At 37.6% G+C, this 13,424-nt stretch overlaps 2 protein-coding genes and 1 long non-coding RNA gene across 3 annotated transcripts; 2 read left to right on the top strand and 1 right to left on the bottom strand.

Moving 5' to 3' along the window:
* Positions 1–2,727: 2,727 nt before the first annotated feature.
* LOC113332290 (oligopeptide transporter 3-like) lies at positions 2,728–5,880 on the top strand. Its single transcript, XM_026578854.1, has 6 exons — positions 2,728–3,332; positions 3,473–3,570; positions 3,707–4,276; positions 4,380–4,641; positions 4,764–4,946; positions 5,042–5,880. Exons 1-6 carry the CDS (start codon positions 2,784–2,786, stop codon positions 5,657–5,659), a joined length of 2,280 nt encoding a protein of 759 aa, XP_026434639.1. The 5' UTR covers positions 2,728–2,783; the 3' UTR covers positions 5,660–5,880.
* A 62-nt stretch (positions 5,881–5,942) lies between these two features.
* LOC113332292 lies at positions 5,943–9,558 on the bottom strand. Its single transcript, XR_003351434.1, has 8 exons — positions 9,433–9,558; positions 8,692–8,786; positions 7,667–7,813; positions 7,426–7,521; positions 7,000–7,172; positions 6,771–6,910; positions 6,594–6,671; positions 5,943–6,273 (listed from the first exon to the last, which is right to left on the bottom strand). It is a non-coding gene; the product is annotated as an uncharacterized LOC113332292 (long non-coding RNA).
* A 939-nt stretch (positions 9,559–10,497) lies between these two features.
* LOC113332316 lies at positions 10,498–13,179 on the top strand. Its single transcript, XM_026578870.1, has 3 exons — positions 10,498–10,840; positions 10,934–11,965; positions 12,341–13,179. Exons 1-3 carry the CDS (start codon positions 10,498–10,500, stop codon positions 13,177–13,179), a joined length of 2,214 nt encoding a protein of 737 aa, XP_026434655.1.
* Positions 13,180–13,424: the final 245 nt, after the last annotated feature.

The raw sequence follows: 13,424 nt of genomic DNA, 5'->3' as shown, positions 1-13,424 counted from the left end.
CTTTACAACTTCGTTATTTCTTTGTTTTTCTTTTCGTTCATGAAATTTTGTTACAGCGCATATGCATCGCTTATACGACTATATCTATATGAGTACTAAAATGATTCCCGGAGGCCACACCTTATTTCAGTCTGTTAGAAAGTGAAATGTCTTTAAGTTTGATGAGGAAAATAAACGCATATATAATTCATTAAAGTGAAATGCTAATAGGAGGAATATCCAAGGTACTTGGAACATCAACTTGAAACAAGAGCCTTGTCCTTCCAAGCCATGTTAAGCAATGTATTGTTATCTCAGGGCCGGCCCTGATTCTTTTTTGCCCTAAACCAGACCCTACGAGTGTTTCCCTCTTATCTTATAAGAACTCTATGGTCATCGATGTTTTAATTGCATTTTCTTTCTGAACTTTTCAACATATTAGTTAACATTGGATCGTCCATGATCCATTGTAGATGAATATCGTTATCACAAAAAGAAATTACATATATAGCATTCAAGTATTCACCCAGGAAGGTAAACAAAAAAACCCAAAATGCCAAAACTAATTATGACGATTGAGTACGTTTTTCTCATTCTAGGAAATATATCTCATCATCTTTTAACTTATGATTTCAAACAAACTTAGAGTTTGATGACTAATTATATACTCATTAATTCCTCTCCTTGACTTAAATTTAAATTTTTAAGAAGGAGATTCCAAGATTATGGTGAGTTTGATGATGAACATCATGAAAAGTTCGTCTTTTTCAACTCTCATAAGGTGATTGCTTCCTTATGTAGTTTACTGACTAGCATCTCTTAACAACCCTTTCATGGAGGAGATCATTTGAGCACCGAAGAATTTAAAACTCCATGTTTAATCGATCTACAACTCTCCTGTGCTACTTGAGGTAGGCTTTAAAAATCTCGAAAATAACAAGAAATCTTAAAGAAAATTAGCGAAAAAACGTAGATCTGTTGATCTTGAGGTTCTTCTAGACTTTTCAGATCGTGAAGATCCTTTTTGAGTCCGAGCTCTACTCGTTCATCTCAACATAAATCTATTTTGTACTGTGAAAACACTTTTCTTACAGAGATTATGAAAACAATATAGAGTTGTTGTTAGGGAGGTAGATTAGATCTTCATACCTCCCTGTTTCTAGCGCCAAAATGTAGTTGTATATTTTCTGACTACTACACCCAATTAAGATTAAAGACTAAAAACTATTTAAACATACAAGATTCAACATAAACAAGATGTAAATAATATGAAATGTAAAGATTGACACAAGCATATAACGTGGTTCGGCCATGAAGACCTACGTCCACAGAGAAGAAGATGTTTTCTTATTGATTATAAGGTCTTACCCTTGAAAGTATTACAGATCCCTTCTAGATTTCTTACTTTCTCTCTATCTAAGTCTCTCTCAGGAATTCTCTGTAAAAAGACCATCTAAGATTACATAAGTTTTCCATCTCCTGGTACATGGACTGGTATTTATAGACAGAATAAACTCGTGGTTGCTTGATCGTCCGAGTTAGGTGAGCTGTCTTCCTTCGTCCTGGCTCCCTCAGACTCGTTCTATACCGTCCCTCGTGATGGCATACTTGGTCCTCCCTCCGAGTTGTATCGCTCTCCCTTGGATCGTGTTGCCCTTCTGTGGAGAACCTCGTGCTCCATCACCTCTGGGTCATAGTATAGATCGTCTGAGTCTTCCGTCACGGTGCCCAACTACCCAAGTCCTGTTCTTATCCTTCATTAAATGCGGTCTTGCTTTTTAGACTTGACCGTCTGAGCAGATTAGACTTTTATACGCACGTGTCATTCATGTGACGTTTGTGCAGTTGCCTCGACTGAGACAAATCCTTATCTCAAAGAATGATTCGGTGCTCCAACCTTATCATCTCATCATATGTTCATCTCTTAGGATGTTGACACGTGGCCGTCGGGTATTTTACCCACACAGATGGACAGGGAATATGATGGCACAGATGATCTGGAGCATAGAAATTCATTCCTGAATGATTATAGGAGGAATATCCAAGTTACTTGGAACATCAACTTTAAACAAGAGCTTGCCCTTCCAAGCCTTGTTATGCAACGGATTGTCATCTTTTAAAAGACCATCAACATTAGAATCCATGAATTCTTCTGCAAGTATAGCTTCTAAGCTTGGGTCTAAGTATCTCAGACGCTCTATTTGCAACTACTCGGGCAACACAACAAAGCGTTACAATTAAGAACTAAACGAATGAACTCAAATTAAACACACTACAGAATTAAATATATATGTCACTCAAACCTCATTTTCATTCATGGTGCCATTTCCAAATCACACTACAAAATCCCTTGAGAAACTTCATCAGCAGTAGCTTGAATAGTAGTAGGATCAGGACCGTAGTCCCCTCTCGTCAAATACCACCCGAACATTTTGTTTAAAGGTCCATGAAGATTACACGCTTAATTTGAGTCTTTTAAATGTGGATGATGCCAACGAGTCATGGACCTCAAATTGACCCTGCAATTCAAATTACATTCGGACTAAACTCTTCACGTGTCTTGAATACACAATCACAACCGTCGAAAACACATATGCCCGACCACAAGTTTGGGCAGTCAAAATAACGGATCACCCGATTAGATCAAGAAATCAACGGAAGTAAATTAAACCCTAATTAAACGGGCAGATATAACCCTTATAAGTATTCTGCTGCGTTAAACCTAACCCTAAAAACCATAGCGGCGGATCTGAATCTCATCTTCATTTTTCAGTTCTTCAAAACTAGAATTAATTGAGGCTAAAATGGAGTCATCAAATGAGATCACACATCAATCAGAAGAAACGGTACTCAATCATCCACAAGAAAAAGGAACACTATATGATGAACAACCGATCGAAGAAGAAGAAGAAACAGATCATTCACCAATCGAAGAGGTTAAACTAGTAGTACCAGAAACCGATGACCCTTCTTTACCAGTAATGACATTTAGGGCATGGGTTCTTGGTACACTTTCTTGTACCATACTTATCTGTCTAAATACATTCTTCACCTATAGAACTCAACCTTTAGTAATATCTGCAATCTTAATGCAAATGATAGTCCTACCAATTGGTAGATTCATGGCTAGTGTACTTCCAAAAAGGAATATAATAATGCTAGGGAGAACATTTAGCTTAAATCCTGGACCTTTTAATATAAAAGAACATGTTATTATCACAATTTTTGCAAACTGTGGTGTTTCAAGTGGTGGTGGTGATGCTTATTCTATTGGTGCTATTACTGTCATGAAAGGTTTTTATAAACAAAACATGAGCTTCCTTTGTGCTCTTCTTATTGTCTTGACTACTCAGGTATTTTCATTCCTTGTCTTATTTTTTCTATTTTTTTTGCTTTCGGCTTTAATTTTGTGCATATTGTCTTAATCTTCTTTTGGTTTTGCGATATTGTTGTATTTTACTAGCTTAATTGCAATAATTGTACTTTGCTGCAGATATTGGGGTATGGATGGGCAGGGTTGTTGAAGAGGTATTTGGTTGATCCATCTGAAATGTGGTGGCCATCAAACCTTGCTCAGGTTTCTTTCTTCAGGTACTCCGGCTTCAAATATGAGACGCTTTATACAGAATTCATGTTTGATTTGCAGATCTATTCTTTCTAGCTCATATGATTCTAAATATTTGAGCACAGTTAAAAGTTACTAACTATAATTATAACAAATTCACAGAGCTCTTCATGAGAAGGATCCAAATTCTAGGGGCCTAACAAGAATGAAATTCTTCCTCATTTTCATGGCGGCAAGTTTCGTTTACTACGCATTACCTGGTTATCTTTTCACAGTCTTGACCTTTTTTTCATGGATTTGTTGGGTATGGCCCCATAGCATTACTGCTCAACAGATTGGATCTGGTCATCATGGACTTGGTATTGGTGCTTTCACTCTTGATTGGGCAGGAATTTCAGCTTACCATGGAAGTCCACTAATTACACCATGGGTTTCAATTCTCAATATTGCAGTTGGATTCATTATGTTCGTTTACATAATCATTCCTATCTGTTATTGGAAATATAATACTTTTGATTACAGAAAGTTCCCTATGTTTTCAAATAAACTTTTCACTTCTGCCGGTCAAAAGTATGAAATCAACAAGATCCTGAATCCACAATATGGTCTTGACGTTGAGGCTTATGAAAATTATGGAAAGTTATATCTCGGAACGTTATTCGCTCTTTCAATTGGATCCGGATTCGCAAGATTTTCATCTACTATCGTTCATGTTGCGCTCTTTCATGGCAGGTATATTTTACTTGTTCATCTTATGTAGTTCATTATAAAGTTAGAAAACCTCGCATCAAATTAATTGTTGGTATCTGGTCTTGACTGACTTGGAATCTTGCAGTGCCATTTGGAAACAAACTAAATCAGCATGGGAAAATGTGAATGTGAGATTGGACATACATGCAAAATTAATGAAGGCTTACGAAGACGTCCCTCAGTGGTGGTATCTTATTCTCTTGGGAGGAAGCATTGGTTTGTCTCTCTCAATGTCTTTCATTTGGAAAAAAGATATTCAGCTTCCTTGGTGGGGGATGATTTTGGCATTCGTATTGGCTTTTGTCGTTACCTTACCCATTGGAGTCGTTCAAGCAACCACCAACCAAGTATTCACATTCAATCTCTTTTAGATTTTCCCTCTTTCCATTGATTTTCAGTACAAAAAATAAGACATCAGTAAAATCAGATCTTGCACTAACTATTGGATGTTTTTGTGGTTATGTTGCAGCAACCGGGATATGACATAATAGCACAGTTTATGTTTGGCTATATCCTAAAAGAAAAACCCATTGCAAGTCTGCTTTTCAAAATATATGGACGTATTAGTACTGTTCATGCACTCTCGTTTTTATCCGATCTAAAACTTGGTCACTACATGAAAATTCCACCTAAGTGTATGTACACCGCACAGGTATGAAACTTCAAGCATATCAGAAATAAGGCAATGTTATAGTGTGTGCATAATGTAAAAGCTTTACTAACTAAAGATGTCTTTATATGATGAAGCTTGCTGGAACAATTATAGCTGGTATTGTCAACCTGGGAGTTGCATGGTGGATGCTTGAGAATATCGAAAACATATGTGATGTTGATGGTCTGCATCCAGATGGTCCATGGACTTGTCCAAAATACAAAACCACCTTCAATGCTTTTGTTATATGGGGTCTAATTGGACCAGAAAGATTATTCGGACCAGGTGGAATGTATCGAAACTTGGTGTGGTTATACCTCGTAGGAGCTGTTTTGCCAGTACCAATTTGGTTGATGAGCAAAATCTTCCCTGAGAAGAAATGGATTCCATTGATCAACATACCACTGATATGTTATGGATTCGCCGGCATGCCTCCAGCAAGCCCTACAAACATTGCTTGTTGGCTAATCACAGGGATGGTATTCAACTACTTTGTGTTCAAGTACAAGAAAGGATGGTGGCAGAAATACAACTACGTTTTGTCGGCAGCGTTGGATACTGGGACAGCCTTGATGGGCGTGTTAATCTTCTTCGCACTAGATAATAGGAATGTGATATTAAAGTGGTGGGGAACCGAAGGTGATCACTGTCCCTTGGCTACTTGCCCAACTCAACATGGTATTATGGTTGAAGGGTGCCCAGGTTTTAAGTAAGTAGGTTGGTAATACTTTGGATAATCAATGAGCTCAAAGTGTGTTGAAATCTTTAAATTGGCTTTAGCTTTAAATTTGAATTGTAGTAAGAATAGCTTAGTGAAGTGAAGCAGAGTCTTCCCCTTGAACATTGATTATCTGTTAGGTTTGATTAATAATACTTTTTATGGAAATTATTAAAATACTTCTGGTATTTGTTGCCTTGCTGCTGGCGGAAGCTGCATAATCCAGTCTTGTAGTTGAGAACTTGAGTTTTTGAAAATGAAAATTCGCATTAACTAACCCACAAATTTGAACTACAGTTAATTACAAGCCTCTTCTTTTGCAGCAGACCAATCACTATCCTGCTGAGTTGAAAATCAAATTCAAGATGGATTTTTTGTAGGAAAAAGAAGAAGATTACCAGGTAATCGATGCGAGTAACGAGATACAGGAACTTTGCATCAGTTAAGTGTTTCTTAAACTGCATTCGCCAAAGATGATTACTCAAACAGAAAAGAACTATTCAAAGTAATATTAATTTTATGCCCATCCATCTTCCTGAAACATCCCCTTCCAAAACCCTGGATTGTGTTTCTTATCCCAGAAGCAACAGCTTCTGCCAAATACTTTACCTGCAAACATGGGTATTCGAGTTGGTCACTCAATAGACAGTGAACTACAATGTCTAGACAACGACTGCAATGATGGTGTAAAAGAGCAGATTGAAAATTAAAGCTGACTAAGATAAAGACAACAAGTAAGAACATAAGAGAAACACTAATGCTAGACTTAATGATGAACTGAGACGGTGGTAGATAGACAAGTACCCTGAGCACCATTTGCCTTTTTAATGACCAGAGGTTAAGGATTGATTATGACAATCAAATGATTAATGACAAGAGATAGTATTTGACACTCTCAACCTGATGACAATCAAAAAGATGTACAGTACCTGCTATTGCAGATTGTGAACTCACAGAACCTAATATTCTCTCCACTGAAGATTGATGTCGAGGGAATCCTTGACAATCTTCGCAACAGTATCCAGTTGCTCAAGTTAGATGAGAATTCAACAATAAACTTAAATTCAGATAACTAATGTCAAATAAGGCTAGTGCCAACTGCCAACCTTTCTCTGCCCCGCGTATCTAACGTTCTTCTCACCACCAAACGAATTTCCAGAAGACACTTCCACTCTAGAAGAATCATGCTTCACAATATCACGACGATTAATCTAATCCGGTAAATATCTCCTGGAACTTTGCTCTTCTGCAATTTTATGTTTAATTGTTTCTTTATCCACCTGGTTTTGTAAAATTAATTTATTATTGAAAAGAATACGAGGAACAACGTAATACCAGGACACAAATTCACTACTCTTTCACGGAGAAACGCATCCAAATCAACCCTGGCTTGATGCTGGTGCTTTCCATTACAAGCAAGAACCAAAAACATAAGACAAAATCGGGTATATCGCCTGCATCAGTTGGTGATAGCTTTAACCTCCTAATATGAGCCAATGAACTATCATCTAAAAGAACAAAAGTAACAAATTAATATTTCCTCTCTGGTTAATATACTAACAGATACCCACAGCGACGAAAAAACAACAATGCTTATGCATCTATAATTACGTGAAGTCAATATCCATAGCCATCTGAATAACAGGACCCATAGAAGCCCCTTGAAAGAGAGTGGAAGTCATACAATTTCTTATGACCTCTAAACTATAAATCCAGGAAACAAAAATAAAACAAAAAAGAATAAAAAGTAACGGGAATTACCTCCTCATATGCAGGAGTCATGCTTAGCCACAAAACGAATATGAAGTTAAGCCTCAACTGAAGCAGATATCAAAGCACAGGATAAAAGAGATAAATCTGCGTAACAAACTCAAATTAAATCGACTACTAATGATTACCTGACAATAATATCAACAGATTTGTGGCTTAGATGCTAAAAACAGAGAATTCGGAGACGGAATAAAAGCTGAATTTAGATCATGGCCAAAGTAAGTTAACTCACCATAGGATCTCTAGTAACAGCTGAATAGTTAGCCACTGGATTAATACTTAGACAGGCTTGCTGCATTAACACCTTGGGCTGAGACTCTCCTACGGGTATCGTGAGCAGCTGTTGAAAAACAACCTAGTTATTTTTCTTCTTCACCGCCTGGTTCCAAGTAACACATAACCAAGATCAAAATTTAGCATATGTAAGCCAGAAGACATATGTAGGAATCTTGAGTATGCGTATAGCCAATGTTGTTCTGCTCTCACAACAAGTTTCATAGTTAGGTGTTAATTTATGACACTTTTGGATTTTATTGCAAAAGAGAAAAATAATAGACAGGAGCATCTACTACTGTACTGGACTTATCATAAATTTGAAAGCTAAAACCGATGAGAGTGATAAATGGTCTGCTTTATCACTAAAGTTAGTATCTTTGAAATGGTCTGCTTTTAGGAAGACACTTTAAGTTTTCCTGTGAAGAAATAAGCATTCAATGTTAGTCAAACATGAAAAATCTTCGTACACAATAACAAAGTTTGTAGTATCAGCAACAACCCAGCCCAAGATAGTATTACTGAGTTTCAGATTCTACGGAATTAACTGAAACTTGTCAGTCTAAACTAAGGCTGAACAACACTTAAAAAGTATCAATTGTTCAACTAGTCACAGACGACAAGATATTAGTAACATGCTTTGCAAAATAGATTTTGAGTTACAAAATAGATTTTGGATAGACAAGAAACAATTGTTCAACTAGTCACAGACGACAAGATATTAGTAACATGCTTTGCAAAGCCATCTTCAGAATTGCACAAATATAATGCAAAGACTTCTATCAGAAAACTGATAACATGAAAGGTTTTTTGTGCAACTCAAAACAAGTTGAGTGCCAAATGATATAATGAAGTTCTTTACAGTATGCCAAAACTCAGTATCCAATAAAGCTACAATTAAAAAGCCTGCAAATCTCTCTACGAATTCTAATTTCTATAATACCAACAAAAGAAAACACATGGCCGGGAACAGAAGAAGAAAACCTTCATGGGAATATTTCTGGAAACGAGCAGGAGCACTGCAATCATCCAAACTCCAGAAGCTGTAGAAAATGGCTCAAGCCTTCAGTAGCTATAACCTGTAATCACACTCAACAAATCAATTTCACTATAACATGGATACAAACTAAAAACCGCCCAAAAACACAATCAATTTCACAATAATATCACCTATATAATAGAATCGTAACCACTAATGCACATATGAACCACAAAGTGTTCAAACTAACTCAATAGATCATCCATTTAAGTTCAGCTTTAGCCAGTATCTAGGTAACTGTTGTTGTCTACTAAACAGAACATGATTAACAAACTAATACAGGACAATGATACAGTAACGGAACACCAGTTGATTATAAATCATCATCAATGTTTACAAATTATACACAAAATTCACGTTCTCTCTGAAATTATATGGGAAATTATCACCTCAATGATCAATGCATCCCTAGTTTTCCAACTCAACAGAATATTCAAACCCTGAACCCCAAATTTGAAACTAAATCGTTCTATTCTAAATTTCAACCCAAAATAAGACTATCAGCGACTCGATAATAGTTGAAACTTCAATGAAATACTGTAATTATATCAACCCCCACAAAAAAAAAAAAAAAAATCTAGATTCAGATTTAAACTACAATCTTGAATCGCAGACTCTAATGTAATCCAAATGATCTTTGAGATCTTGGATCATAGATAAAATCAATTTGCATACACGAAAAGTACCTGAATCACCATTTCGACAAACGATTGTAATTTGAATTTCTGGGAAAAATCGAGAGAAGGAGAGCGAGAGCGATAGAAAGAAACTGAGTGAATAGTATTTTAACGGGCAGGCTCAATTGGTGGAAATGACACTTTTGGAAATGGGTTTCCAAAAGTGAATAGTATTTTAACGGGCAGGCTCAATTGGTGGAAATGACACTTTTGGAAATGGGTTTCCAAAAGTGTCACCCCTAACCCCAATCTACCAAAAATGTCACTATATGACATTTATGCCTCTAATAGTACAGGACTCTTAGTTGTTTGATATTATTTCCAACTTTCAAAAATTAAAATAATTATTTTTTATGTGGTTATTTAGTGCCAGGGTCCTATACAAGGGGTCCGGACTCTTTACCGAACCCTAGACGTATATTAAAAAAATATTAGAAATCGTTTTTTTTAATGTACTTAAGTATGCAGGGTCCCTTCAAGAAGGTCCTGACTCTGTCAGGACCCTCTGGATCTTAGTTTAAGGAGCTTTTAACTTGACCACCTAGGCGCCATGTAGATGACAAGTAGAATGAACAAGGTAAGGACCTATAGCACCAGGGTCAGGACCTTTAACTAAGAAGTCGGGACCCTTAGCTAAGGACCTTTTTCAAGTCGACCACGTAGGTGCCATGTAGGTGACAACGGGGATGAACGAAGTGATAACATTTTTACAAGGGTCAAGACTCTCGAAGTCTGGATCCTACCGTTTGACGGGACCCTAACGCTTCACCTTCCTTACAACCCGTTACACCCCTCTTTTCCTTACATAACCCACCTTCATTCTTTTTTTTAGCGGTTCATCTTCTTCTTCTTCCTTCTTTCATCTTTTTTTTCTTTTTCATGGCAGCTGCTACACCATGAAATGCAGTTGCTTTTAGAACCCTAAATTGTCGTCGCCATAATGATTAGCAAAGTTGTTCTCATCCACTGCAATGGTAAATGGGTGCACAACAAAGGTAATGATGACTACAAAGGTATGACACATCTTGCGGGGTACCTGATAAGTACACTTTTGAGGATGTGAAGAAGAGAGCAATGGATGTTTTAGGTTTCGTGCACAAACCTTGTTTAGATGTGTATGGCCTCATAGATGTCCCGAGAACCTCATTTAAGCAAAGGATTAAAATTGTTAGTGAAGAAATGTTGATTTTTTATGTTGGCCAGACATGTGGAGTCCCAAGCTTTTACACAATCAAATATGGAGAAGAAGTAAAAGTAGATATTCCTCCCGTGACTCCCAAAACAACTACTGGAGATTACAGCGGATCCAAGATGCTTCCCCACACTCCCTTGACCCCTCTTAACAATCTCACGTCGTGTTCCAGTGAGGATTATCAGTCCAAGAATGAAACCATCAAGGGAGATGGTGGTGTTAAAGGTACGTTTATTTGTCCCTCTTGTTATTGTACTTTTGTATTATGTTTTTCCTGACCAAATAGTCACACTAATGTTGAATGTTTTATTTTTTCAGCGAGTACTAGTGGTCCAAAGGCTAGGAGATGTCTTGAACCAGTAATGACTCCATCAGCCAAGAAACTCCGATGTCTTCATGATGCGACAACAACTCCAGCGCCGGTTCTGGATATTCCTAAACCCCCGAAGGATATGAAGTACAATGATCTATGTGTGGGTAACACTTTCAAAAGCAAGGGGGAGATGAAACTTATACTTTCAATATCCAAAGTAGAAAGAAATTTTGAGTACAAAGCTTTTAAATCCGACATCCAGAGGTTTATTGCCAAATGCAAATACAAGACATGCGAGTGGCGTCTGCGAGCAGTTCCCTTAGATTCTTGTGGGTGGTGGAAACTCACAGTTGCAAACGATGTGCATACTTGTGAAAGCAACAAAAGGACTGACCCTGAATTAAGAACCAAAGCGGCCGCTACTGGAATTGCAGAGCTTTTCAAGCAAAAATTCAAAGAACTAGATGCGGCATTTATGCCCAAACAACTAGTTAAGGACATAAAAAGGGATTATGGAGTGGTTATCAATTACCGGCAGGGATACAGCGCTTGCAAGCGTGGTATTGAGCTGATCAAAGGTAGCCCTGATGAATCGTACCAACACCTCGTTGGTTATAGTCACATGCTTGGTGCTCGTAACAAGGGTACTGTTACCGAGATTGTAACTGATTCGGATGATTCTTTTCTATATTATTTCTTTGCTTTTGGAGTATGTATTGAAGGATTAAAAAACTGTTTCAGACCCGCATTTGCGGTTGATGGTACACATTTTACAGGGCCACGCCAAGGAGTTCTACTGTCAGCCGTTGGAATGGATCCTGACGAGTCGATCTATCCTATTGCTTTTGTTGTTGTTGATTCAGAGAATAATGAATCTTGGGAATGGTTTATGAGAAAGTTAGTCGGAGTAATTGGCGATAAGTATGCTATGAATGAAGATGTTGTTGTGGCAACAAACAGGCACCCATCGATCGGTAGAGCCATAAGGTTGGCATTTCCTTGTGCTAATCAAGTATACTGCATCCACCATCTTTCAGGTATTTAACAAGACTTTATATACTACAAACACACGAGTTTTGTGTTTAAATAGATTTGATGTTAGTTATCTGAATGGATACAACGTTAACCTTGATTTGTGTTTAGTATAACTTATCAGACTGTAGGTCTTTATGTGTGCGTATCTAGATAGAGTTATGAAGTCAATGACAATAGCATCATATTGCATATAATGTCCAAGCGGAGGTGGCAGAACAAGTTTTGTAGCATCAATGGCATCATATTGCATATATGTACAGTCCAAACAAGTTTTGTTGTCCACCCTGTTGTATGATACATTTCATACATATATATATATATATATGCATGCTTCATGTTGTACTTATAGGTCAATCCTGTAATGTTTGACCTTGCAGAAAATATCAAACAGACCTACCACAACGCCACGGCTTCGGTGGCATTTACAAGAGCTGCAAAAGCGTTTAGCAATGATGAGTATGAACTTGCTATGAGAGACTTAGGTTTAGTGAGCCCCGCTGCTTTAAAATCTGTAGTGGATCTTGGACCGGAAATGTGGGCCAGGGTGAAGGCTAGAACAGGTCGTTTTACTCTCATGACTACAAACGCCTGTGAAACTTTCAATTCAAGAATAGATGATGTTAAAGGTCTTCCAATCTGTCATTTAGTCGATTACATTCGCAGGTTCCTTATGGAATGGTTCTGCGAACGTAGACAACTAGCTCGTGATCGGCAAGATCCTTTGAGTCAACATGCACGGAATATAATCAAAGAACGGTGGGCTGTGGAAAAAAGGTTTGTGGCTTGCCATGTCGATGGGGACGAATATGAAGTGGACGAGGTTGACTATGAAGAACAGCACACCGTCTATCTTGACCGAAGGTCTTGCACGTGCAAAGTGTTTGACTATCAGCATCTTCCGTGTCCCCACGTACTTGCAGTGTGTGAGACATATAAGATAAAAGAAGAAGGCCTTTGTGGGGAATATTATAAAACATCGGTTTGGAGATCTATGTATGAACCTAAAATCTATGGTGTGCTGAGCCCAGAAACTTGGGATGTCCCAGCGGAGGTGGCAGAACGGGTGGTGCTTCCTCCAAAAACTACACCGGAAGTTGGTCGTCGGAGCATCAAGAGGAAAAGGTCCTCCATTGAAAAACCTAGAAAGAAAAGATCTTGTTCAAGGTGTCACCGGACATGGCATTATGCTAACAGCAAACGTTGTCCCAAGGCTTAGAACTGGAGTGATTTTGGTTGCTGACATTGCTTACCTTGTTATGTTTGTTTGAAATAGTTTAGGCGGCATCATTAGTAGAGTGGATTTAGTCATATTTTCATCCTCATGGTAAATTAGTTTTTCTCAGACTTGATATTAAACCTTAAATTTCGGAAAGTAGGTCTTTTGTAATTGAATTTGGGAATTATCTTATGTTTATTAATGGTAAGTTCTACTGGCATGTTTCATGTTAACTGATTACAAGA

Source organism: Papaver somniferum, unplaced genomic scaffold (genome assembly GCF_003573695.1).
Source record: "Papaver somniferum cultivar HN1 unplaced genomic scaffold, ASM357369v1 unplaced-scaffold_131, whole genome shotgun sequence".
Classification (NCBI taxonomy): Eukaryota; Viridiplantae; Streptophyta; class Magnoliopsida; order Ranunculales; family Papaveraceae; genus Papaver; species Papaver somniferum.
The sequence above is the reverse complement of the archived record's forward strand: the minus strand, read 5'-3'. Positions and strand labels throughout refer to the sequence as shown.